General features: G+C 43.4%; 1 protein-coding gene and 1 long non-coding RNA gene across 3 annotated transcripts in view; one reads left to right on the forward strand and one right to left on the reverse strand.

Annotated features, from left to right (window-relative positions):
• PDE6A (phosphodiesterase 6A) overlaps positions 1–27,715 on the reverse strand; it is a 77,446-nt gene that overhangs the window by 5,030 nt on the left and 44,701 nt on the right. For both annotated transcript variants that reach the window (XM_055558302.1, XM_055558297.1), the window contains 9 exons: positions 26,645–26,794; positions 25,964–26,107; positions 23,651–23,716; positions 23,285–23,431; positions 22,300–22,407; positions 20,251–20,360; positions 18,679–18,766; positions 18,374–18,474; positions 17,745–17,852 (listed from right to left, as the gene is read on the reverse strand). In XM_055558302.1, the coding sequence (XP_055414277.1) occupies positions 17,745–17,852; positions 18,374–18,474; positions 18,679–18,766; positions 20,251–20,360; positions 22,300–22,407; positions 23,285–23,431; positions 23,651–23,716; positions 25,964–26,107; positions 26,645–26,794 (1,022 nt within the window). The remainder of the gene's footprint in view (positions 1–17,744; positions 17,853–18,373; positions 18,475–18,678; positions 18,767–20,250; positions 20,361–22,299; positions 22,408–23,284; positions 23,432–23,650; positions 23,717–25,963; positions 26,108–26,644; positions 26,795–27,715) is intronic.
• On the forward strand, positions 691–15,102 carry LOC129635365 (uncharacterized). The gene is made up of 3 exons (XR_008706251.1): positions 691–796; positions 13,477–13,549; positions 14,242–15,102. It is a non-coding gene; the product is annotated as an uncharacterized LOC129635365 (long non-coding RNA).

A 27,715-nucleotide genomic window follows, 5' to 3' on the forward strand; every position in this document is an offset into this window, starting at 1 on the left:
AATAGCAATTTCATTTAAATCTCATCACATCCTCAGAGTTCCTTCTGACTAGAATGGAACAGTATTTCTCAACCTTTCTCTCTTTATCCTCCCTGATCTATTGTCAAAGAACCTTTTTAAACATCTTTCCTATAACCACTTTACCATGAAATTTTAATAACACGGACATACTGTGCCTCTGGAGGGCCACAGATCACTGTATTATCTAAGACTTTTTTTGCTCCTCTCCTGAGAACTACTTTTTGCCCCAGCAGGTAATGAATGATGAAAGGAGAAGGACGACCCTGGTCATTGTGAGGAAGGCTTATGTTAAAAAGTAGAGGAACGGACTGAGGAAAGAAAGGATTAAAAGATAAACTCTTAAAGGACTTTCACAGTAATAGGAAGGTAAGACAGGTATTGTTACACAGGTAGGTATGACATAAGACAGAAAGGGAAGGGACATGTGAAAAGAATTGGAGCAAGAGGAGGAAATTTGGTAAGGCATTTCAGAGATGGGGCACAGCGGCATGAAGTCTGGGAGGGGAATCCAGGGTCATGTGCTGTGGGTGTCAATCCCACGCCGGGGAGTGCAGGTGTATCCAATAAGCAGGGAGCGCATTGACGTTGCAGGGTCGGATCATGACTCATCAGAGCTGCTTGGCAGCACCTGTAGGATAGAGCAGAGAGAGGGAGGGAGGCGGCGAGGGAGGAAGGAGAGATGCTGCAGCAGTTCAGGAAGGACAGCAAGAGGGCCTGAGCCCCCTGGCCGGGAGAGCACGGGATCAACCCCATGTGGGAGAGTCAACCCCACTTGGTGAGAGGATGGGCAGAGACTGTGGGGAACAGTTGGAGAAGCTTGGGGCTCTGAACCTAACTAGCACTTGGATGATTTTACAGTGAACCAGCTGTATCTGGCATAGGTTACATAAGCTGGTCTGGGAGGCCTTAAGAGTTATGAAATATTAACAAGTTTAACTCTCTTTAAGTAAACCCTCAAAAACTCAAAAAATTCTTTGAGTAAATAAGCTTTCAGAAATGCATACATCTTCTTAGGAACACATTTAGTGGTACTGTTAGTCGTGCAGTTGTGTCTGACTCTTTGCGACCCCATGGACTGTAGCCCACTGGGCTCCTCTGTCTATGGGATTCTCCAGGCAAGAATACTGGAGTGGGTTGCCGTTCCCTTCTCCAGGGGATCTTCCTGACCCAGTGATCGAAGCTGGGTCTCCTGCATTACAGGCAGATTCTTTACCATATGAGCCACAGAGAAGTCCCATAGGAAAACATTTATTCCTTGTAATAACATCAGAACACATGCCTGATGCTCAGTGTTAAGTGTTGTCAACATGCTACGCTTACTGTCAAACACACTAAGCAAATGAATGTTTGGTTGCGCATCCAGGAGTCACTGGTTCCTTGTTACCTGTCAGTGTCCACATACTCAGGAGAGCTCTGGATGTTTACTCTCCCTGGCTGAAGAAAGCATGTGACAATTACTCTCAGGAGTTAGGGAAACACTTAAGTGTTTTATAGATAGATATTTGGTATATGCATGGGATGGGTGCTGGGGCTGGGGGACACATGGACACCAGAAAAGTCAGTCCCAAGTTTCGTGCCCTAAAGACAAGGCATTACATTCAAGTCAGCACTGTGGCCTTAGGTGTTCCTTGACCAAGATACTATGCTAGGCATTAGGAACCCAGAGAAGCCTGTGGGGAGTCCTGTAAGGAGCAGAGGGGAAACACATTCTAGGCAGAGAGAACATCTAGCGCAAAGGCCTTGGTGGAAGGAAGCCTGGAAGCAAGGAGGGGCTCAGGGAGCAGGTGGAAGAGGGGTTGAGAGGGGACCTGAGATGAACAGGGTAGACCCAGAGCCCGGGTGTGGGGATATTTCCATACTAAGAGCAACAGGAAGAGTCACTGAAGAGTGGGGGAGGGGTCATATTTGCATTTTGCAGAGAACAACACAGTGGCTTCAGTGATGAGGTCCCAGGACCCCAGTTAGGAAGCCATTGAAGGGTCCAGACAAGAGATGGATGTGGCAATAAAATGAAGTATCCAGACAGACAAGGCATTTAAAAATAAACTCAGCACGGCTTGGGGATAGATTAGACATGCAGAGTGAGGAAGACGGCAGTGTCAGGATGAAAGAGGACACTGTGGTTATTATGCAGAAGAGAGCTAGAGTAAGTCCTAAAGACTTGTGGAGAAATTTGAACCTTATCCTCAAGGTGGGTGAGAGTCATCAATTGCAGGGGGAGGGGGGTGGGGGCGGTGAAGTTAAACAGTATGAAATTTAGTGCAAGGCTTTGGAGTCAGACCGAGCAATTAGATCCTCACTCTTGTCCTTAGTTGTCATATCCAGGACAAGTGACTTATGTCTTTGAGGCTCTCTCTGATCTTTGGTGAAATAAGATAATCACATTAGGTTGGGTCATACAAAATTCTGATTTTGTGGGTCAGAAACAGTTGATTGCAGCAACATGGATGACCTAGAGATTGTCATACTGACGGAAGTAAGTCAGAGGAGAAATATTGTATGGCGTTCCTTATATGTGTAATCTAAAAAGAAATGATACAAACGAACTTACAAAACATGACTAGTAGACTTAGCGAACTTATGGTTGCCAGGGGGAAGGATGGGGAACAGCATAATTAAGGAGTTTGAGGTGGATATGTACATCCTGCTGTACTTAAAACGGATAACCAACAAGGACCTACTGTTAATATATACCACATGGAACCCTGCTCAATGTTATGTGGCAGCCTGGACGGGAGTTTGGGGGAGCATGGATACATGGCTATGTATGGCTGAGTCCCTTTGCAGTTTACCTGAAACTATCATAACATTGTTCATCAGCTATATATAAAAAAGTTAAAAAAAAAAGCAGTTGAAAGTCAGCAATTTCATGGGCTCAATGCAATATATCTGTCCTAGGGGTTACTGTGACCAATACATAGGATGATTTTATAAGTGTTACCATGGGCCTTATCTTCATCACTATCATCTGCATCATATTAATCACCAGGATGGGCCCCTGCGCACCAGGTCCAAAGCAAACATTACTTCTGCTCAGCTGGGATGCTCAGCAGTGCTTCTCCTTGACCCTTAGCTTGAAGTGTGACCCTGGAAGCATCCCAGGCATCCTTGCGAGGCATTCAGACTCTTCCTGGAATTACCCTTGGTCTGAAGTGGGTAGCCTGCGGGGGAAGTTTGAAGGGAGCCAAGGAAAGCTGTGGGTGTACGGGAGGGGGATAGGGTGACCTGGTTGATGTTCCACGATTGCCCATGCGACACTAGGTAAGTCACTTTGTCTCTCTGAGCCTCATTTTTTTCATTTGTAAAACATGAGACCAGGAGGCACCAACTTTTTCTGTAAAGGGCCAGATAGCAAATATTTTAGGTTTTGCAGAGCATGTGGACTCGATTGCATTACTCAGTTTCATCATCGCAATGGGAAAGCAGCCACAGATAAGATCAGTTGGTGCTTGGCCACCAGAAATGTGCTGCTGAGGCCTGGGCTTCGTGGCCTGGGGCTTGAGGGGGGTTGGAGGTTGTTAACTCACCCAGCACGCCTTTGCTGAGTGCTCACTGCATGCCAGGCCCTGGAGAGATTGCTGAGGACTTAGGACTGAGAGCAGCCCTGGAGGCATTTACCATTAAAGTACCTCTTAATCAACGGGCCCCACACCATTGTGGTTTATGAATTGTGCGGTTTGCAGTTTTTTTGGTGTCTTCGTGGTTTTCATACTTTCTCTCCGGTCCTTCCCAAAGTTCCCCTCTCTTGAACACAGAGAGCACCTTACGCCAGGTAGCAGCTGACGCTGGAGCCGAGGTGATGAGCTCACTGGGTTTTAAGTGGCTCTTAATTGCTGCTTGACAACAGCTATATACAAAGTCTTGGCCACTATTCCATTATTTGCAGGATGAATATTAGAAGAACATGTTTAGCACAGTGGTTGCCTTTGGATTCAAATGCAAAAACTGTTTTTAAATTCTTTTATGGGGTGGGGGAAAGGGTGGAGAAGGAAGGATTTATTAGTTGCAGCAAGTAAGGGGAACACCAGGGCTTCTTTTCCCAAAGCCATGTCTCCCTGAACTAGCAAAATTGGGGACATTTTAAACTATGGGTACATGCGTATTTCTGAGGGGGCTTGAGTAGAGGAGAATTCAGCACAGAATTGGAGCAAAGACTGAGTCCAAGTTTCACCTGATTGAAGTCAGGTGAAACACACTATCATTTCATCCCTCGCCTTAGTTCCTGGTGGCAGGACTTACTGAAGTTCAGCTTCTTTATGTCTCATGGAGAAAGAATTTGGTGAGAGACAAAGTGATAGGTAAGAAATGGATTTATTTGGAGAGGTACACATTCCATTGACAGAATGTGGTCTGTCTCAAAGGGCAAGAGTGGCCCTGGGAGAAAAACACTCCATGGACAGAGTGTGGGCAGATTCTAAATTCGTAACATTCATTTCTAGATGGTTGGGTGGATGGGGAAGGGGAGGATGAGCTGCTGAAAAAAAAAGAAAATGACAGGGTCACTTATCTCTAAGGCAGTGCCTAAGTAGGGTTCAGGATACTTTTAGGCACTTGTGAAAATATTTAAATTTTAGTTTCTTTAAAAAAAAAAGTAATAGTGAATATATGAATAATGAGTTAAGCCTGGATTATATTTGCATTTATACTAACAGTCATGAAATATGATTTTTATTTAAATGGAGGAAGAAGCCATTAAGGCAAAAAGTACCTCTGACCCACCTACACATGTCATAATGTGACCCTCTATTAAAGAATATCAATCTATGGGTACTAAAATTGGAATTCTTATAATTTCTATTTATCAGGAAGTATTATTCACCATTATCTTCATTACCTCCACCATAGTTTAGTGAAGTGAAGTGTCTCTCTCACTCATGTCCGACTCTTTGCGACCCCATGGACCGTAACCTACCAGCTTCTCCATCCATGGGATTTTCCAGGCAAGAGTACTGGAGTGGGTTGTCATTTCCTTCTCCAGAGGATCTTCCCAACCCAGGGATTGAACCCAGGTCTCCCACATTGTAGGCAGATGCTTTACCGGCTGAGCCACCAAGGAAGTCCACCATAGTTTGGACCCAGGTAAATAGCAGGGAGGGAACACAACTCCACCCATCAACAGAAAATTGGATTCAAGATTTATTGAGCATGGCCACACCCATCAGAACAAGACCCAGTTTCCCCCTCAGTCAGTCTCTACCATCAGGAAGCTTCCATAAGCCTCTTATCCTTCTCTATCAGAGGGCAGACAGCATGAAAACCACAATCACAGAAAACTAACCAATCTGATCACATGGACCACAGACAAACTCAATGAAACTATGAGACATGCTGTGTAGGGCCACCCAAGATGGACGGGTCATGGTGGAGAGTTCTGACAAAACGTGGTCCACTGGAGAAGGGAATGGCAAACCACTTCAGTATTCTTGCCTTGAGAACCTCATGCACAGTATGAAAAGGCAAAAAGATAGGACACTGAAAGATGAACTCCCCAGGTCAGTAGGTGCCCAATATGCTACTGGAGATCATTGGAGAAATAACTCCAGAAAGAAAGAAGAGACGGGGCCAAAGCAAAAACAACACCCAGTTGTGGATGTGACTGGTGATGGAAGTAAAGTCCGATGCTGTAAAGAGCAATATTGCATAGGAACCTGGAATATTAGGTCCATGAATCAAGGCAAATTGGAAGTGGTCAAACAGAAGATGGCAAGAGTGAACATCGACATTTTAGGAATGAGCTAACTAAAATGGACTGGTATGGGTGAATTTAACTCAGATGACCATTATTTCTACTGCTGTGGGCAAGAATCCCTTAGAAGAAATGGAGTAGCCATCATAATCAACAAGAGAGTCCAAACTGCAGTACTTGGATGCAATCTCAAAAACGACAGAATGATCTCTGTTCATTTCCAAGGCAAACCATTCACTATCACGGTAATCCAAGTCTATGCCCCAACCAGTAATTCTGAAGAAGCTGAAGTTGAATGGTTCTATGAAGACCTACAAGACTTTCTAGAGCTAACACCCCAAAAAGATGTCCTTTTCATTATAGGGAACTTGAATGCAAAAGTAGGAAGTCAAGAAATACCTGGAGTAACAGGCAAATTTGACCTTGGAGTACAGAATGAAGCAGGGTAAAGGCTAACAGAGTTTTGCCAAGAGAACGCGCTGGTCATAGCAAACACCCTCTTCCAACAACACAAGAGAAGACTCTACACATGGATGTCACCAGATGGTCAATACCGAAATCAGATTGATTATATTCTTTGCAGCCAAAGATGGAGAAGCTCTATACAGTCAGCAAAAACAGGACTGGGGGCTGACTGTGGCTCAGATCATGAATTCCTTATTGCCAAATTCAGACTTAAAGAAAGTAGGGAAAACCCACTAGACCATTCAGGTATGACCTAAATCAAATCCCTTACAATTATACAGTGAAAGTGAGAAATAGATTCAAGGGATTAGATCTGATAAAGTGCCTGATGAACTATGTACGGAGGTTTGTGACATTGTACAGGAGACAGGGCTCAAGACCATCCCCAAGAAAAAGAAATGCAAAAAGGCAAAATGGCTGAGGAGGCCTTACAAATAGCTGTGAAAAGAAGAGAAGTGAAAAGCAAAGGAGTAAAGGAAAGATATACCCATTTGAATGCAGAGTTCCAAAGAATAGCAAGGAGAGATAAGAAAGCCTTCCTCAGTGATCAATGCAAAGAAATAGAGGAAACAATAGAATGGGAAAGACTAGAGATCTCTTCAAGAAAATTAAAGCTACCAAGGGAACATTGCATGCAAAGATGGGCTCAATAAAGGACAGAAATGGTATGGATCTAACAGAAGCAGAAGATATTAAGAAGAGGTGGCAAGAATACACAGAAATACTGTACAAAAAAGATCTTCATGACCCAGATAATCACAATGGTATAATCACCTAGAGCCAGACATCCTGGAAAGTGAAGTCAAGTGGGCCTTAGGAAGCATCACTACAAGCAAAGCTAGTGGAGGTGATGGAATTCCAGTTGAGTTATTTTAAATTCTAAAAGATGATGCTGTGAAAGTGCTGTACTCAATATGCCAGCAAATTTGGAAAACTCAGCAGTGGCCACAGGATTGGAAAATGTCAGTTTTCATTCCAATCCCAAGGAAAGGCAATGCCAAAGAAAGCTCAAACTACTGCACAATTGCACTCATCTCACACACTAGTAAAGTAATGCTCAAAATTCTCCAAGCCAGGATTCAACAATACGTGAACCATGAACTTACAGACCTTCAAGCTAGTTTTAGAAAAGGCAGAGGAAACAGATCAAATCGCCAACATCAGCTGGATCATCAAAAAGCAAGAGAGTTCTAGAAAAACATCTATTTCTGTTTTATTGACTATGCCAAAGCCTTTGACTGTGTGGATCACAGCAAATTGTGGAAAATTCTTCAAGAGATAGGAATACCAGACCACCTGACCTTCCTCTTGAGAAATCTGTATGCAGGTCAGGAAGCAGTGACCTTAGAACTGGACATGGAACAACAGACTGGTTCCAAATCAGGAAAGGAGTACATCAAGGCTGTATATTTTCACCCTGCTTATTTAAAGAGTACATCATGAGAAATGCTGGGCTGGATGAAGCACAAGCTGGAGTCAAGATTGCCGGGAGAAATATCAATAACCTCCGATATGCAGATGACACCACCCTTATGGCAGAAAGTGAAGAACTTAAGAGCCTCTTAATGAAAGTCAAAGAGAGAGTGAAAAAGTTGGCTTAAAGCTCAACATTCAGAAAACAAAGATCATGGCATCTGGTCCCATCACTTCATGGGAAATATATGGGGAAACAGTGGAAACCGTGGCAGAGTTTATTTTGGGGGGCTGCAAAATCAGTGCCGATGGTGACTGCAGCCATGAAATTAAAGGATGCTTTCTCCTTGGAAGAAAAATTATGACCATCCTAGACAGCATATTCTAAAGCAGAGACATTACTTTGCCAACAAAAGTCCGTCTAGTTAAGGCTATTGTTTTTCCATTGGTCATGTATGGATGTGAGTGTTGGACTATAAAGAAAACTGAGTGCCAAAGAATTGATGCTTTTGAACTGTGGTGTTGGAGAAGACTCTTGAGAGTCCCTTGGACTGCAAGGAGATCCAACCAGTCCATCCTAAAGGAGGTCAGTCCTGGGTGTTCATTGGAGGGACTGATGTTGAAGCTGAAACTCCAATACTTTGACCACCTGATGCAGAGAGCTGACTCATTGGAAAAGACCCTGATGCTGGGAAAGATTGAGGGCAGGAGGAGAAGGGGATGAAAGAGGATGAGATGGTTGGATGGCATCACTGATGTCACGCCCTGATTCTGAAGGTACTGTAACATCCTGGTCCTACAGTAAGCACACTGCATTAGGGTGACCCAAGAGATAGCAAAGCAGGAGACTCACAAATGTGGTTGGGACTTCCCTAGTGGTCCAGTGCTTAGGATTCTGCAGGGACTTCCACTGAAGGGGGCATGAGTTTGATCCCTGGTCAGGGAACTAAGAGCCCACATACCTCAGGATGAGGAGAAAAAAAAAAAAAAGATACCTCAAGGGTTGAGGTGTGGACCTCAAATAAGATGAAGGTTACCAACCGGAGCCCTCCAAGATAATCAGAGCAGAGGAGGCAAGTGCTGGGTTTTTTCCTCAAAACAACCAATTCTGTCACCAACTGGGTGTCCTCAGATTCAATTTGATTCAATACAATTCACTTTTAACACTTGACTAGCATCAGATTTTGCAGGTTGGCGGGCTCAATCCAATAAGACTGCCCTCACTTTGGAAGTCAGTTGCAAGTATCAGAGCCCTAGGCTACCACACCTCTGACTTGACTACAGAGGCAAGGGGTTCTCATGAACCCCAGGTTTAAAAACTTGTTAGGACAACTCATAAAACTTCGGAAAACTCTTCTCTTTGCCAGTTTGCCGTATAGGATATAACTTGAAAGTGAAAAGTGAAAGTGAAGTCGCTCAGTCATGTCTGACTCTTTGCGACCCCATGGACGGTAGCCTACGAGGTTCCTCTGTCCATGGGATTTTCCAGGCAATAGTACTGGAGTGGATTGCCATTTCCTTCTCCAGGGGATCTTCCCGACCCAGGGATTGAACCCAGGTCTCCCGCATTGTAGACAGACGCTTTACCGTCTGAGCCACCAGGGATGTCCGTAAGATATAACTTAGGAATAGCCAAATGGAAGAGACGCACAGGACAAGGTGGGGTTGGGAGTGCCTACAGAGCTTCCACGCCCTTTTCAGACATGTCACCCTCCCAGCCTGTCGATGTGTTCACTGACTTAGTGGCTCTTCAAACTGTTTTTCATAGGTTTTTATGGAGATTTTGCCCCATAAACATGGTTTATTAAATCATTGGCCACTGACTGATTCAGTCTTCAGTCCTCTTCCCCTCCCCAGAGGTTGGGCTGGGGCTGAAAGTTTCAAGCTTCTAATGAAATCTTTGTCTTTCTAGTGATCAGCACCTATCCTGAAGCCCTCTAGGGTTCTACCAAGAGTTGCCTCATTAGAGCCAAAAGAAAGTGAAAGTGGCCCAGTCGTGTCCGACTCTTTGCGACCCCGTGGACTGTATAGTCCATGGAATTCTCCAGGCCAGAATACTGGAGTGGGTAGCCTTTCCCTTCTCCAGGGGATCTTCCCAACCCAGGGATTGAACCCAGGTCTCCCACATTGCAGGCAGATTCTTTACCAGCTAAGCCACCAGGGAAGCCCAAGAATACTGGAGTGGGTAGCCTATCCCTTCTCCAGTGGATCTTCCCGACCCAGGAATTGAACTGGGGTCTCCTGCATTGCAGGTGGATTCTTTACCAGCTGAGCTACCAGGGAAACCCTTAGAACCAAAGACACTCCTATCAAGTCTATGACTCATCATTATCAAGGGTTTTAGAATCTGTGTTGGGAAATAGGGACAAAGGCCAAAATACACAGGTCTGTTTATATCACATGAAAAGCCTGACACCATGCCTGCCATGAGCAATGCAGCACAGCACTCCACGTGTCCCGGCTCAGCCCCTGTGATAATCCATAAGGTAGATACTACCATTACTCTCTGAGCAGATGAGGAAACAGGCACAGAGAAGTGAAGTTACCTGCTCAAGGTCAATCACCAAGAAGTGAGAGAGATGAGACCAGACCCTCTGGAGCTGAAGCCCTAAGTGTGTAACAGGTACACTATACCCAGGTGTGTAGTAGCTCTAATTATGTGTCTAATCACCTAATAGCTGGACCAGCCCCAAGACCGCTTCACAGCAGTGCTTTCAACCAGGTGCCACGTTTGCTCCCAGGGGATATTTGGCCATGTCTGGAGATAGTTCTGCTTGTCACAGCTGGGGAGGAGGGGCTGCTACTGGGATCTACTGAGTAGAAACCAGGGATTATGTTAAATATCTTTAAATGCACAGGAGAGCCCCTATTACAGTTATTGCTCCCAAATGTCAATAGTGTTAAGATTGAGAACCCTACTTTATAGATCTTTGAACATTTTTCACTGAGTGCCTACCAGAAGAATTCTGAAAAATGTTTACCTTCTTGTACATTTTTAAGTTGACATCTTGACTTACTTACCCAGTCTTGAAAGATTGAAAGGACTCTGCAAATAGTATTACTACCTCCTCCTACATCATGGTACCCAGATCACTTATATTGTTGAGAATGTTACCTTCTAAAAATCTTAAATGGGTTCCTTGTAACTTTCTTGTATTAATGTGTCTTCAGTGATAGGCTGTTTCTTTTGTTGTTATTTAATCTATATTTTTATGTTTAATTAAATGTAGTTGGGTTCTCCCTGTAAAGCTCTGTTACGTTTTTGGCTTAATAAAAATAATTATGATCATAAAAATAAATGGTTGCATTATTCTTTAAATATAAAGAAATCTAAATAGCATAGCATTTTTATATCAACCATCAGTGTACCATCCATTTAAAAACAAATGAAACAGCATTTCTTTAAGATTCTAGAGTTTTAAAGGCTTCCCAAGTGGTGCTAGTGGTAAAGAACCTGCCTGCCAATGCAGGAGATAGAAGGCTTTGCCTAGAGAATCCCATGGACAGGTGAGCCTGATGGGCTACAATCCACAGGGTCACAGAGAGTCAGACACTACTGAAGCGACTTAGCATGCACACACAAACCTAAGACCAGACACCGTAAATCTCCTGGAGGAAAAGGTAGGCAGAACACTCTTTGACATAAATTGTTCCAATATTTTTTTGAATCTGTCTTCTGAAGCAAAGGAAGGAAAAGCAAAAGTAAACAAATGGGACCTAATTAAACTGAAAAGCTTTTTCACAGCAAAGGAAACCATTGACAAACCAAAGATTCAACCCATAGAATGAGAAAAAATATTTGCAATTGACATGTCCAATAAGAAGTTTAGTATCCAAAAATATAAACTATTCCTACAATATAAAAAAAAAAACAGCCTGAAAATAAAAAAGTGAACAATTTGATTAAAAAATGAGCAGAAGAACTGAATAGACATTTTTCCAAAGAGGAAACGCAGATTACCAATAGGAACATGGAAAGATGCTTAACATTGCTAATCATCAGGGAAATGCAAATCAAAATCACAATGAGAGATCACCTCACACTTGTCAGAAAGACCTTTATCATTAAAAAAAAAAGAAGTGCTGCTGAGAGTGTGGAGAAAAGGGAACTCTTATACACTGTTGGTGGGAATGTAAATTGGTTCAGCCATTGTGGAAAACAGTATGACAATTTCTCATAAAACTAAAAACAGAACCAAATGACACAGAAACTCCACTCCTGGTTATATATCTGGGGAAAAAACACTAATTCAAAAAGACACATGCATCCCAATGTTCTTGGCAGCACTGTTTACAGTTGTCAAGGTATTGAAGCAACCTCAGTGTCTGTCAACAGATGAAGGGATAAAGATGTGGTATGTGTGTGTATATGTGTGTGTACATACATATATACATATATGTATATATGTGTGTGTGTACATACATATATACACATACACACATCCATCCATCCAACGGAGTAATATCCAGTCATAAAAAAGAATGAAATTTTGTATTTGCAGCAACATAGATTGACTTGGATGGTATTATGCTAAGTGAAATCAGTCAGAGAAAAGCAAATACTATATGATGTCTTTTAAACATGGACTCTAAAAAATACAACAAACTAGTGAACATGATAAAAGCAGCAGCAGCAGACTCACAGATATGAAGGACAAACTGGAGATACACTGGTTACCAGTAGGGAGAGGGAAGTGGGGAATAACAATATAAGAAATTAAGAGACACAAACTACTATGTATAAAATAAGCTACATGGATGCATTGTACAGCACAGAATATAGCCAATATTTTATAATAACTATAAATGGAGTATAACCTTTAAAAATTGTGAATCACCATATTATACACCTAAAAGTTACATAATATTGTACATCAACTATGCTTCAATTAAAAACAAAAGTCTGGAACTTTGCATTCTTTTTTCTCCATAAACATGTATTTCCAGTTAACTTCCCCTACAGAGTTTATCCTAAGGTTTTATATTTGTGTGTATGTATATCTATATATGTGTATAACTGTATATATATCACAGATATTCAAATATATATATGAAATGTGTTGATCACTTTTTCATACTGATTTTTAACCAAATATGTCCATTAATTGAAATATGTAACTAAATATTGTTGTCTTTGACCATAGATCTCCAAGTATAGAAAACTTCTGTTCTGGAGTGAATTACTATTATTACATGATTAACCAATACAATAAAATATATTATCTGTTTTTTATAAATTATTAAAAACTCAAATATTTTTGGAAGTTCATCTATTGATAGAGAGGATGGGACTATTTTTTTTTTTTAATCAGTTAATACATGGGGAATTCCCTGGCAGTCTAGTGGTTAGAACTCTGAGCTTTCACTGCCAATGCGAGAGTTCAATCCCTAGTTGGGGACCTAAGCCATGTGACATGGCCAAAAATGAGTTAGTGAATATTTCATACTGCAAGACTAATTAGATGCAACAATTAGAAACCCTGGGAATGGAAAAAGTTTTGTTACAACATCATTCCATTCTTTAAATTCTTCCACATTATCAGTTGACAGTTTAATCAGATTCTCCTTTAAGTTTGTCTAAAGCAAACATTAGAGTCATTCACTTCCTCAGTTTCCGGGAATTATGCCATAAAAATTTGACTAAGATTCCTCATATGACTATTAATTGTACCCCAGACACTTTCTGTGTGGCACTTTGGTTAACCCAAGATACTCAGAATATGTTAAGTCAATTAAAACACTATTCACTTTAATATATCTTCCAGTTTTATATTTTCTGACTTTTTTCTTATATTGGAGCGATTAACAATGTTGCATTAGCGTCAAGTGTACAGCAAGTGATTCAGTTATACATGTATCTATTCTTTTTTTCAAATTCTTTTCCCATTTAGGTTATTACAGAAGAGTGAGCAGAGTTCCCTGTGCTGCACAGTATGTCCTTGCTGGTTATCTATTTTTAATATGGTAGTGTATATATGTCATCCCAAACTCCCAATTTATCCCTCCCCCTCCCAGTGCTGTATTTTTTATAAAGTGCTTTTATCTTATCACAACATTTAGCAACATTTTCATCAAAACTTTGAACCTTCAAGTTTGATTCATTTATTTCTGGAAATATCTGCCATGTAACATACTTGGAAATGCCAGTCTTTTATTGTCAACTGAAGCCTGAAAATAAGATTTGTTTCAGAAAGAATCTGACCCTTATTTTTCATTTCATATAAGCATGTTATTAGAATGCATTCTGCTGACACCCACCTTATTTTTTATTCTTAATTCTAAGAAAGGCAGAGGTACTAATAGATGGATAGGTATGTAGGCAGACTAGATAGATTGATGGATAGACAGACAGAAGCATGGATGAAATCAAGTACTGCTACCTTTTTGATGGCCCTGATAGCAGGGGGCCATCCCACATGCCTAACAGCAGAGAGTGTGGTTCATTCTCTGAAGGAAGTAGAGTGCTAAATAAGAGATGCTCAGCTTCTGCTGCCCCACTGTACAATCAAAGGACAAAGCTCTCCACTTCTAACGCCCTAACAAAATAAATATATAAGACAGGGAAGGTCCAAAGCCCTCCCTTGGGTTTATAACGCCATGATTAAAAGGAGCTTTGAAAACACCAATATTTATTGTCCCTCTGTTTGATGCCCCAGGGGTCTTCACACTATAGACTTCAAGAAAGGGCAAGTTTGTCTTTATTTTGTCACATGGGATAAGAGTGAGGAACTGACCATGCCTCACCTACTGCACTTTCTCCGGAAGATAATGTAAAGAGAAAATACGGATTCCCCTGAGACCATCCAAGCCTGTGTTTGTCTTGGAAGGCTTTGCAAGGGCTGTGTGTGCAGTCTGAAGACTTCCGCTTAAGACTACGTTGGCTTTTACCATGATTCAAGAAGTCTTGCTTCTGGCTTTATTTTTTTTTTTTTTTTTTGAAATCTTTCATGTCATATCTTTGTAAACTGCATGACACCACACTGTGTGTAAATAATATAATGTATTTAACCTGGTCCCCCATGATGGTCTTTTAAGTCTTTTTCAATATTTTTTGTGATTACAAGTAATGTTGCAATGAATAACTCTATGCATACTTCTTGTAGCATAGGTGGGAGACATTCTGTAGGGTAAATCCTGGATCTGGGATTTCCTGGGCCAAAGAGTATGGCTGGTTTCAATTTTGATAGGCATTGCCCTTCGTAAAACTGCACCTGTTGGAGAGCTACCTGGCCATCCAGGGGTTAGGACTTGGTGCTTTCACTGCCATGGCCCTGGGTGGTCAGGGTAAAAAGTATAAGCCAACATTGAAAAATGAAGAAACAAAAACTGCACCTGTTTACATTCCCAGCACAGTGAATAGGGTTGCCTGTTGCCCCTCAGTTTGCCCAACACCACGTGTTAGCAAGCACTTCATCTTTGCCAGTAGGAGGGATGAACAGTTATATCCCAAAGTAGTTTTATTTTTCATTTGTCTCACTATGGCTAAGGTCATCATCTTTTCATATGTTTACATCCCACTGTAATTCCTTTTCTGGGAAATGTTTGCTCACGCCTTTTGCTCATTTTTCTGTGGGATTAGTCTTTTTCTTGAATTATATTAACACGACTGAGGAAACTAGCTTTTTTTCTGTCAGAAGCATTACACATATTTCCCTCCAGTGTATCATTTAAATTCTGACTTTGGCTCTGAGTTTTTGTGGGTGTTGTCCAGAAATCTCTAAAGTTTCATGTAGTCAAATTTATCAGTCTCTTTACGACTTTTGAATTTTATGTCACACTTAGAAAAGCTTACTCTTTTCAATTCTCCCAAGCTTTTTTCCTCTCTCCATATTATTAGTTTATTTTCTCATTATTTTAAAATCCTTGATTCATCTTGAATTTATTTGCTATAGGAGTGAAATAGGGGTCTGCCTCTGTGACCACCTATGGCAGAATCTGAAATATATTTCTTCTTTGTCCCTGGTTCCTCACACAGAGCTCCTAAAACCCTTGAGATTTCCCTAGTGATACAAGTGTCTTGTCCTTCCCAAGAAGCCCCCTTTGGGTTTATGCTAATGAAGTGACTTAGAGTGACTGAGGGTAGGGTCCCTAGATGGGGTCAGGCCTACCTGAAAGACCAAGGGAATAGAAGGATGGACTTTCAGCCCAACCTGCTGGCCTCTGGGAAAGGGGTGGGGGGAGCTGCAGATTAAGCTTTGTAAAAACTATTGAACAAAGATTTAATAAGCATCAGCATGGATGAGCACACCCCAGTTCTGTAGTAATGGAAGCCCCTGCATTCAGGACCCTTCTGGCCTTACCTTATGTACCTCTTTGACTGTTCTTCTATATTCTTTGTAATAATCCTTATACTAAACTAGTAATGTAAGTAAATGCTTCTCTGAGTTCTGTGGGCCATGCTAACAAATTAATCAAACCCAAGGAGGAGTTCACAGCAACTTCCAGTTTATAGCTGGGCAATCAGAAGCACAGGCAACCCGGACTGGCTTCATCTGAAAGGAAGCCAGTCTTGTGAGGCTGAGCCCTTAGTCTGTTCACTGAGCACTGGAGAACTGCTTGCTGGTCTTGGGGGGAAAAAAAATCCATCAGATCACCTCATGGTCCCAACACCATTTATGAAATTATCCTTCTCCACTGGCAGAAAATCTACTTTTAGCACAGGCATTGTCTTCTGAGTCTGTCTACTGACCTCTCCTGCTCATACCTAGGACTGAGCTATCTTCAGTTCTGCTGGCCCCTATTATTTCCTTTTTTCCTCAGAATTTTCTGGCTTTTTTTCATACTTAATTCTCATAAGGATTTTGGAATTGGCTTCCTAATTCTCCACAAAATAAAGTTGATATTTTCTTTGGAATCACTTTAAATAAATAACTAAATAGGGAGAACAGACAACTTTGTAATAATAAGTCCCCCTGTCCAAGAACTTAGGGTTCTTTCCACTCATTCAGTCCTTCTGCAGCACCATTTTGAAACATTGTGGAGCAGCTCCTGGTCTGCCTGGGAGCAGCTCTCACTAGAGCGTGACTCATTGTTCAGTGGGCACAGGTCACACTGCTCCTCAGGGTGGGAGGACCTTTGGGGAGGCTTGGTTGGACAACTTCACAGCTGAGGGAAAGACAACTGGCCCCATCTTCCCTGAGCCTGTCCCAGCAGCTGTCTCTTCTCTGGACTTATGGAATTCGTGACTTGATTAAACCTCACCTCTGCAGAAGCATCTAGGGATAAACAAACAACAGTTCTCTGGGTCCTGGGTCAGGCATTGTCTCCTTTAATATCACCTAGGACCTGTCATAGGGAAGCCAGGGGACCCATTGGCTTGGGCCACGTAGTCATGAAAAGACTCAAATTTGCATTTCTAACCCCACCATCAACTGAGGTGAATCAAGGAAGCATACTGAGAAACTAAAAAATATTCACCAGAAAGCTTTGAGTCGCATTACCAGACCTTGTGCCAACAAAGCACTATGAATGTCACACAAACCAGGGAACTAACTTGTGAATTGCATGCCTGCTTTTGCCATGTGTAAGGGAACACTAAAGAGATTAAGCCCATATATTCTGAGTAACACTTAGCTATCACTCAAACCATAATTGGTTTAGTGCTCTGTGTTTTATCAAAAACTTTATCACCAAAAGTTATATCACTTCACCACCAAAATTCTGCATTTTAGCATAGAAGTACTTCAAATCTTGTACTTTTTGTATACAGAGAGGTATGCATGCATGCATACATTCTTAGTCACTCACTCGTGTCTGACCCTTTGCAACCCCATGGACTGTAGCCCACCTGGCTCCCCTGTCCATGGGATTTTCCAGGCAAGAATACTGGAGTGGGTGCCATTTTCTTCTCCAAGGTATCTTCCCCACCCAGGGATTGAACCCATGTCTCCTGCATTACAGGTGGTCTTCTGTATTGGAGACAGATTCTTTACTTACCGAGCTACAGGTACTGTCTTGTATTTTTGTGCTAGAATGAAGAGTAAACATACCATTTTTGCAGTGCTGTTTTGGCATAACTTCTTTGTTTTGTGTGTCAGAGGCCTCCAGAATGAAAAGTTTTGCAGGGCTCTCTTGAAGATGGAGAGGCCTGTCAGTATAGCATCTTGCCTTTTGACCCTGGGCTTAAGGCAATCAGGGTTTAAGTCTTGTCTCAACTCACATGACAATTTCCTTCCGTGTCTGATCCAGCATCATGTACTGCGTCCACTCCTGTTGAGTCTCGTATGTCTTAGACTGATCCACGATCTTTTGGAACATCGTCCTTTTCCTACAAAACACACCAGTTTGTTAAAGGAGCACATATTAGAATAAGGCAACCCCTGGCCTTCTAATGTTGGTTGTTTCAGAGGCTAATTACGGCAGTGTAACTTTTAAAAAGAAAGGTGAAAAGAACCAATGCCTGGGAGTGAAGACCTAGGTTCTAACTCAGACTCTACCATGGGTTTAGTATCTGATCTTAGCTAATCTTCCCCTGATCTCAGTTTCCCCAACTGTATAACAGGGTAAGACTATCTAACTCAGAGCTGTAGTGAGAATGGATGCGTCCATAGCACAAGTGTGGTACCTGGCACAGAATACTCACTAAATCAATTAGAACTGTGGTGTTCATTATTTTTATAATAATCAGTATTGTTTTTGTTTGTCCATGCCTTGCAGCTTGCAGGATCTTATTTCCCCTGCTAGGGACAGAACCTGGCCCCATGGCAGTAAAATTCCCAAGTCTTAACCACTGGACTGGCAGGGAATTCCCTAATCATTTTTATTCTTAAAATGAGAAGAAATACCAACTTGAAATACAAGGCAAGGTCTGTAGCAATGATCGCGATGTCCATCATGTGGATTGCATGCTCATGCTGCCTGCGATTGAGGTTCTGAAAGATATTTAGGCTCTAAAGAGAAAATGGAGGGATAGAAGTGATGTGAGAAGGAGAGAAGGGAGAAGTGACGCTGGCAGTAAAGTCATTCAATTCCCGATGGCTGCCCCAGGTGACCAGAGAGACAGTCCAGGCCAATGCCTGGCTACACTCAGGCTTCTTGTGAGATGGGGACTCCATCTCAGGCCCCAAAGCCAATGCAGAGGGCCCTCATCCTACCTCATCTCTCAACAGTGTTTTACCAAACTCCAAGTGGTGTCTTTCCAAGATGGAGGACCCATGGAGCTTGGCCAGTGGGTTCTGGGATCTGAATGGGAGAGAAAGAGACACACAGAGAGGATTAACATGGAATGGCTGAGATGAAGGTTAAAGACATCATCCGTTCCTGTTGCCTCCTAATTCTGCAGGCAGAGAGGTTGAAGTGCAAGAATAAGAAGGGACTTGTCACACAGTACGATGGTGAGAAATAGGACTAGATAGCAGGTGTCCTGGCTCTCATACTGTAACTTTCTCCATAACTAACGATGGGCCTCTTTGGGGACATGGCCTCCCTAGAAGTGTGGACCCTTATCCCCAGAAAAAGAGACAAACACAATGCCACGTGCAGTTTTACAGACCCGTCCCCATAGCCATCCATGGACACTGGCACTGGGCCAGTGCTTTAAAGATCGCCGAGCCCCAGATCTTCCAAACCTGATTCTGAGAAGTCACTGGATTCCCACAAGCAACATATTTATTCACGTCTTTATTCAGTAAATATTTGCTGAGCTCTTGTTGTGTGCCAAGCACTGAGATCAGTACTTCACTTTCTACAAGGTAAAATGTAAACATAATCTCTAACCTTGGAGCAGCAGGCAGAAACTGAGAAGACTCACAGAAGCATGACTTATAGTCTGTGGGCCCTGGGCAGAGCCTGGGTACGACACTAGTCCCTGCTCTGCCAGTCCACGTGGTGGTCATGAGGGTCTCCCAAGACCATGGTTCCTGGCCCCTACTCCAGAGACTAGGATATACGCTCTGTGAAGTCAGGGACTGTGTCTGGTTTGTTCACCATGGAACCTCCTTTGCCTAACATAGGGCCTACCATGCTGGCCTTTTGCGCATTATAAACCCAAGGTGAATAAATGAATCATTAGCAGTTACTAACATCTTGGCTTAAATTAGTTCAGTAGGTAGGAGAGGAAGGAGCAGAGTGAGAAAGTTTATTAGTTTCCTGTTGCTGCTCTAAAAAATCACCACAAACTTAAATGTCTTAAAACAAGAAAAATTTAGTGTCTTTCAGCTCTGGAGTTTAGAAGTCTAAAATGGTCTGAAGAGCTGCGTTCCTTCTGGAGGTTCTAGAGGAGACTGTTTCCTTGCCTTTTCTAGCTTCTAGAGGCCCCTAATTCCTTGGCTTGTGACTTATCCTGCATCTTCAAAGCCAACAGTGTAGCATCTTCTGTCCTCCCTGAGTTCCTACCTCCTTCTTACAAGGACCCTTCTAACTATTTGGGGCCCACTTGGATAACCCAAGATAATCCCTATATTTCAACATCCTTAATCACGTTTATGAAGTTTCCTTTGAATGTAAGGCAACATATCCCCAGGCCCCAGGCACTGGGGTGTGGACATATTTGAGCTTCATTATTCTATCACAGGAGTTTACCCAAAACCAAAGGGTAGGAGGAAGTGGGAAGCTGTGGACCATGGGAATTCCCCATGGCAAGTGAGTCTGTCTAAGACCCATTCAGATCTAGGTAATCAATCCCAGAGGCAGGAGGTAGAGAGAAGGGCCAGTAAGGGCTGACTCACTTCATCTGGTAGAGATTGTTAGTGCCTCTGTGGTCAATGTCATGGCAGAAGGCGGCGGTGACCATGGCCAAGGCCTCCAGGTCTGTGAAGTATCGCTTCAGCTTTCCAGTCTGGAAGGGCAGTCAGAGATGCTACTCACTCCTTTTGTGGGGGCCTTGGAAGCAGGACTGAGAGAGCAGGAGTAAGGGGGAGGTCCTGGTGCTTGGAAACACAGGTCTGATCTTGGCTCAACCCCTGGTGCCACAGGATGACCAGACGTTTGCCAGGACTGAGATGTGGGATATGGGACTTTCTGTGCTAGAACTGGGACAGTCCAGGCAAAGGTGATGGTGGGTCGTTTTACTCCCGAGTCACCTTAGCTGGTCCCACCTCCCTCTGGGCCTTAAAGTGGAGGGCGTCAGACTGGATGATTGCTGAGAAACAGACAGCCCTGGACTTTGAGGATTTAGACGGTGTTGGAACATGTCCAGACTGGTAAAACAAACCTTCCAAACCTGGTCTACTGGTTCAAACACAGCTCAGAAGAGTTTTTCCCTGGCTGTCCTCACTTAACTCCTTGTTTGTGCCGGGTGTTGGAGTTGAGGGTGGAAAGAGCCCTGAGGAGGTGCCGCTGACTTGTGACTCTAAGAAATAAATCACGTCTAAATGGTATGTTTTTCACCTTCAGAGGCAGCCTGGCTAGAATTCCTGCCCCCGGGCCCCAGTGCTTTCTCCGGCCTGACCATTCCAGACACAAGGGAAAGGAATGAGGATGGGGACACTGGGCAAGGGCAGAGATTTGTGTTGTGACCTGGATGGGAAAACACTTTTAAATGAAATATAAAAGCTCCAAACCTTCTGAGACAAAATGACTCACATATATACACATTGGTATGTCCATCCAAGGACATAATAGCATTGTTCATAATAGTGAAAGATCAAAAGCAATCCTCATAAGGGAGCTGCTGCTGCTGCTGCTGCTGCTAAGTTGCTTCAGTCGTGTCCGACTCTGTGCGACTCCATAGACGGCAGCCCACGAGGCTCCCCTGTCCCTGGACTTCTCCAGGCAAGAACACTGGAGTGGGTTGCCATTTCCTTCTCCAATGCATGAAAGTGAAAAGTGAAAGTGAAGACGCTCAGTCCTGTTCGACTCTTAGCGACCCCATGGACCGCAGCCTACCAGGCTCCTCTGTCCATGGGGTTGTCTAGGCAAGAGTACTGGAATGGGTTGCCATTGCCTTCTCTGAATAGGGGAGCTAGGTAAAGAAATTGTTGTCTACTTAAACAATGCAAAATACTATGAAGTCATAAAATTAGATCATGGATAAGCCTTGAAGACATTATGCTAAGTGAAATTGATCAGACACAAAAGGACAAATACTGTATGATTCTACTTAGGTGAGGTACCTATAAAAAAGGGAATTCATAGAGACTGAAAAAGTAGAATGCTGGCTCCCAGGGGCTGGAGACTGAGGAAATGGGGAGTTGTATTAATGTTGTTTAATGGAGACAGGGTGTCTGGGAAGTTGGAAAAGTTCTAGAGATGGAGAGTAGTGATGGTTGCACAATACTGTGAATGTTCTTGATGCCACTGAATTATGCACCTAAAAATGGTAAATTTTAGGTTATATGTTTTACCACAATAATATATATATATAGGAAAACATGATTATTTATATACTTTCAAATAAAAAAGCATATTATAGAATCATATTGCTTAATTGGTTATAAATAAAATAAATTTTGTGTATTTGTGTGTGAACATATCTATCTCGATGCTTCTGGAAGGAAACCTGGAAGGAGCTGTGCCATGGTTTTCTCCAAATACTGGCTTGGGGGTGGGAGTAGAATGCTGCCTTTCTTTCACTTTTTATTTTACATACTTCTCGCTTCTTGGAATTCATTTATGCTAAGCATGTACTCTTGTTGTCTATTTTTTAAAAAGGCGATAAATAGAAGAATGATGCCGGTTGCTGCCTGGCGAGCTGCACTGAGGTGCCCAGGGTAGCGGGAGCCCCTAGCAGCCCGAGGTCCCTCCCACCACGCTGCTGGGTCCCCCTGTTCTCGTACCACCAGCAAGGAGAACATGGTCTGCCCCACGTTGAAGCCGTGCCGCCAGTTGTGGTAGGTGATCCTGCGGTAGCCCTTGCTCAGGGAATACATGAACCGCACCAGGGCCTGCGAACACACACACAGCACACTGTAAGGCGGCAGCACCGCACTGGGGTGGGCGGGGGCGCCCGGCTGGCTGAGCCCCTCAGTGTTCTGGTCCCCACACCCGACCACAGTGCACTAAGACTGTGAGAGCACTTTCGGACGGCTGGATACTATGACAATGGACGTGGTTATGAAACAAGGCCCTAGGAGAAACTTGCAGGAAGTGGAGGAGAGAAAACCAAAGGTGTGTTGAAATCAGTGGGTCTCAAACTTGAGTGCATATCTGCTTTGCTGTGGGGTATGGGAAGGTCTTCTTAAAACAATTTCTGATTCCTCACAGCCAGTGGAGAGAGGGGGGGGAGAAAGAGGGTGTATGTGCGGGTGTTGGTGGACCCGTGCTGGCATTGATCCATTTTCAGGTGATACTGATGTAGTTTAAAGCACAGTTAGGACTGCTGCTTTAATCAAAGAAGTCTGGGAAATTCTGCACACAATACACCCCCAGCTCCTTTTCTGTCCATCCCCATGCCTCTAGATGCACAGGACACCTAAGGAATCCTGCAGGGGGAAAAGCCCTGTCTAAATGGATTTAACACACATTTCCCACCTTGTTGAACTGTAGGAACTTTTTTTTTTGCATCGCTTTTATCCACAACCTTCAGAACTCTGTGCCTCAGAACCTACCTTGAGAAACATCACAGCTCAGAGGAACCATGTGTCTCTTTTCTGGTAAATGACTCATCTGTGTGATGTGACTAATGCTTTAAATCTTAAAAACTGAGAGTACACTCTTTCTAAGGCAGTTTACAGATTGAGGTTTTGTTTTGTTTTGTTTTGTTTTAAGCAAGCAAGAAAGGAAGGGAAAACAAGGGAAACCAAAGGTTTGTTTCAACCTCACCTCCTGAGGAATGTGAAATTTATCCACCACTTTGAGCTCATAGTACATCTGAATTCCACATTTCACCAGCTCCAGTTCCGTCAGGGGCAGGTCGCTGAAGTGGAATTTATTAATTTCATATTTGTCTGCATCTGGCAGCTCTCCTTGCTGTATGAAACATGGAGTCAAGTGACTGGGGCACATGCGGAATCCCTTGGTCCCTCCCTCACCCCACCCCTCACCAGCCCCGTCCCTGATCTGAGTCTGCTGGAAGGATCAGAGCAGAGTGGCAAGGGCCACACTTGACAGAGATGCTCCCCACACGTGCAGGGGCACGCATGCCCTGCGCTTGCAACAGGTCAGGACCGGCACTGCTGCCCAGCTCACCAGGATCTCAGCCAGTTCTTCTTCCTCGCATTCCCACGGCTCCTTCCCATACACCTCTCTGGTTTTCTGCCAGGGCCCGAAAGAGCAGAGAAAAATATTAGTTTACTATATCTGAGGTCAAAGTATGTCTCTACTTTTCCATTTCCTTTTTTCTTCTTCCTCCAAAGTTCTTGCAACAGAGCTACCAACTCAGAGAGGCTCCCATTCAGCGTTTATTGACAAGTAATTCAAGGTCATGGGATTTGGAGTCATGGAGTCCTGCGTGTAAATTCAAACTCTACCAATTGGATCCCCCATTCCTCATCTGCAAAATGGGGATACTAAAAATACTTAACTGGCAGATTAAAATTAGATTATCCAAAGTCATTTTTAAAAATGTATATGAAATTAAAACAATGCATGTAAATCACTGAGAGCAGTGCTTGGTATATAGTGAGTGCTAGGATTAAATAATGCTGTTGACATTCTTACTGTTTTTATTACTAACTGAGAGCCTGGAGGTCTTGCTCATGGCCCTGGCTTTTCCTCTTACTATGGGACTTGAGCCAAGTTCCTTCCCCTCTGGTCCTATTTTCCCTGTGTTACAGGGGGAGAGGAACCTGGACCCAATAACTTGTTCCAGATTTCTTGATCTAGAGCAGAGTCTACCTACTTTTAACTGGTTCACTATGCCTCCATAGGGCTTCCCTTGTGGCTCAGCTGGTAAAGAATCTACCTGCAATGTGGGAGACCTGGGTTCGATCCCTGGGTTGGGAAGATCTCCTGGAGAAGGGAAAGGCGACCCACTCTAGTATTCTGGCCTGGAGAATTCCATTGACTGTATAGTCTATGGGGTCACAAAGAGTTGGACACGACTAGCAACTTTCACATGCCTCCATAGGGTCTACATATACATCATGTGGCTTAAAATTGTGGACTGAGACAAGCAAACCATTAACCAGTTCATCCAAACTAGATATTTTCTTCTCTGAATTTCCCAGTTATTGGGATCAAAATGATCCAATTTGTTGTGATATCTTTCCAGCTTGAGAAATGCCCTCTGAACACATTTGGCTTATATTTTTTCAACTTGTGCAGTGCATAAACCCAACAAGTCTTGGGAACTCAGCTGGGCATCATATCTAATGCTCTTTGGTTAATTCAGTTTCCTTGTAAAATCTTGATCTTTCTGAGTCCAAAATTCCAGGAATGGTGGATCACTGATTTTCACATATCTTGGAAAGCCTATCATCCTATTTCCCACCCACGTGGGATTCTCCTCTATAGCATCCTTGATATGTGATCATCCAGCCTGTGTTGCAATATTTCCCATGACATGGTGCTCGCTACCTTCCAAGGAAGCCCTTTCATAACAGTGATAATTTGCTCATTATCCTGATAAATGTTAAATGAGAACTATTTAGTGAGCTGTGTGATTTGGGGATAACTTCCTTCCCCCTTCTAGGCCTCAATTTCTTCATGTCTACAATAGGGTGAAAATCCTTACTGTGCCCATCTTACTGGGCTATTGTAAGCATCACAGGTATGAAATACCAGATATACTCTATAGCGATGAAGCTATGTGATGGCTTCCTGCCAACATCTGACGCTACCCTCTGAACTATTTCTTTGCTCAGAAAGTTTGACCTCCTAAGGCAGGTCTGATCCTGCCTCTGTAATTTAGAGCAAGACTCTCTGAGCCCCCACCTTCTCAGCTATAAAATAGGTGCGGTTAGCTGACCTCACGGAGGGAGGCTCTGAGCAACTGACCATTATCCATTGGTCTGTCAGATAGAGCTTCCTCTCAGAGTGGGAATTGTGGTTGGTGACTCCATCTCTAGTACCAATCAAGTCAGCCCTGAGCACAGAGGAAAATGGAGTTTCTAGAGCTGCTAAGCCAAGGCATGGTTTTAAGACTGAGGTAACTTGAGAGTCCCTTGGACTGCAAGGAGATCCAACCAGTCCATCCTAAAGGAGATCAGTCCTGGATGTTCATTGGAAGGACTGATGTTGAAGCTGAAACTCCAATACTTTGGCCACCTGATGCGAAGGGCTGACTCATTTGAAAAGACCCTGATGCTGGGAAAGATTGAGGGCAGGAGAAGAAGGGGACAACAGAGGATAAGATGGTTGGATGGCATAACTGACTCAAGGGACTTGGGTTTGGGTGGACTTTGGGAGTTGGTGATGGACAGGGAGGCCTGGCATGCTGTGGTTCATGGGGTTGCAAAGAGTCAGACACGACTGAGCGACTGAACTGAACTGAACCCTGGGAGGGATAGCTGTTCCCAGAACAGCCTTTTCTTGAGGAGAAATGGGAAAACCACTACCCACCAAGATTGTCTGGATTTCTTCATTGTCACACTTCACGTGGTATTTCACCATGTCTTGGAAAATATCCTTCCTGTTTTCAAGTTTGTTCATCAACTCATAAGTGTCAGGATTTAAGACAGACCAGCCCAGGAACTGGGCCAAAGACTGAAAGGAAAGAAAGGAAGAATCAGAGGGAGAACATTCTGGTCTGGTCCTTTCTCTGTAACTTGGGGCAAGACTCTCTAAGCCTCTATCTTCTCAGCTATAAAACAGATGTGGTTAGCTGTGTGCTGGCCTCCTCAAAGGGATGCTGTGAGGATAAGATAAAATGATGGATGAGAATACACTTTGAGGAAAGCTCTAGCACAAAGCGTCGTCCTCATGCATAACAGCTTCACAAAAAGGGAATGTGTTGTTCCCATGTGGGGACAGAGGACATAAATGAACTCTGTACTTTCTGCTCAACTTTGCTGTGAACCTAAAGCTTCTCTAAAAGGTAAAGTTTGTTAATTTTTAAAGAAGGGAATATAGATTTCTTTGACAACAGAGGCAGTGCAGGAGGGCAGCCAAACAAAAACATCGGATCAGGAAAGTATCTATGAGGTGAGCCCCCATCCGTCCTGGGCTGGGACAGCAGCATGCTAGGTCCCCGCTATGTGGCTCTGGAAGTCCCATGTCCAGAAGCCTGCTTAAAAACCATACCTCCATGAGGGTCTCATCCATTTCATCAAAGGGTTTCCCATCTTTGCGATTGTAAAATGTGGCCACTCCAACAATTTCCTCCTTCTTGTTCACAATTGGCATAGAAAGGACATTTTTAATCATCCATCCAGACTCATCCAGAGGCTCTTTCTGCAAGAGAAGAGCCAGAATAAGTTGCCCGGGTACCAGGCTACAGAGACATCCATGATGGATTTCATGCTGTGTTGTGACTCTGCTTGGCTGAGGGGTTGGCAGGTTAGACCTTGCTGGGTTACGCCTGGTTTTAGTCACCAAACGCCATGAGCAGTTTTGCCCATCTGGTGGGAGCTCCATAAGCCAAAGAGCAATACCATTTTCATTCCTCAGATATCAGGGCCGTTACGTGCCAGGCAGTGAGTTGTGTGTTGCTGGCTCTAAGGATGCCCACAGACAGTCCAGGGAGGCAGTGTTTCCCTTTCAGATGCAGGAGCTGACTGTGGAGGACTGGCTTGGCAGGGGCCCTGGTGATACTTGTAACTTTGAACTCATCAAGTAGATATAACCTGCACCTTTTGACTGCCAATCTGCCCGTCTGTGTTCCTTTTGGCATTTCATTTTATCTCTGTGGGCCTCAATTTTCTCATCTATACGTGGGGATGGTCGTGAGAGTCTGTGCCTCATGGGACAAATGAGAAAATAGAGGTGAGATTTCTTGGTCAATTAGAAGGTGCTCTTTGTGAGTCATTTCCTATTTGATCTTCACTTCCATCATCTATAAAAATGGGAATAACTAGACTAGATACTTTCTAGGCTCTTTTCCCACTGATTCATTACAGATTTATCAAGTGTTTTACAACGTGCAAGAGCTAGAATCTGAGGAAACCAAGGCAAGTAAGGCACAGGTGTTGTTCTCAAGTTGCCCATCATCTGGAAGGTAAGGAGGCCATCAGATGGCATGCAGGAAGTTCTCTCAGGGTCTGTGGGAGCCGGGGAAGGGAAGGAAGTCAAGAAAGCTTTCCTGGAGTCGGAGAATCTTCCAGCTCAGAGGTTCCAAGGTTTTGAAGGTGGCAATATGATGGTTATTATTATTTC

The sequence above is a fragment of the Bubalus kerabau genome, chromosome 1 (assembly GCF_029407905.1).
Source record: "Bubalus kerabau isolate K-KA32 ecotype Philippines breed swamp buffalo chromosome 1, PCC_UOA_SB_1v2, whole genome shotgun sequence".
NCBI classification, from domain to species: domain Eukaryota; kingdom Metazoa; phylum Chordata; class Mammalia; order Artiodactyla; family Bovidae; genus Bubalus; species Bubalus kerabau.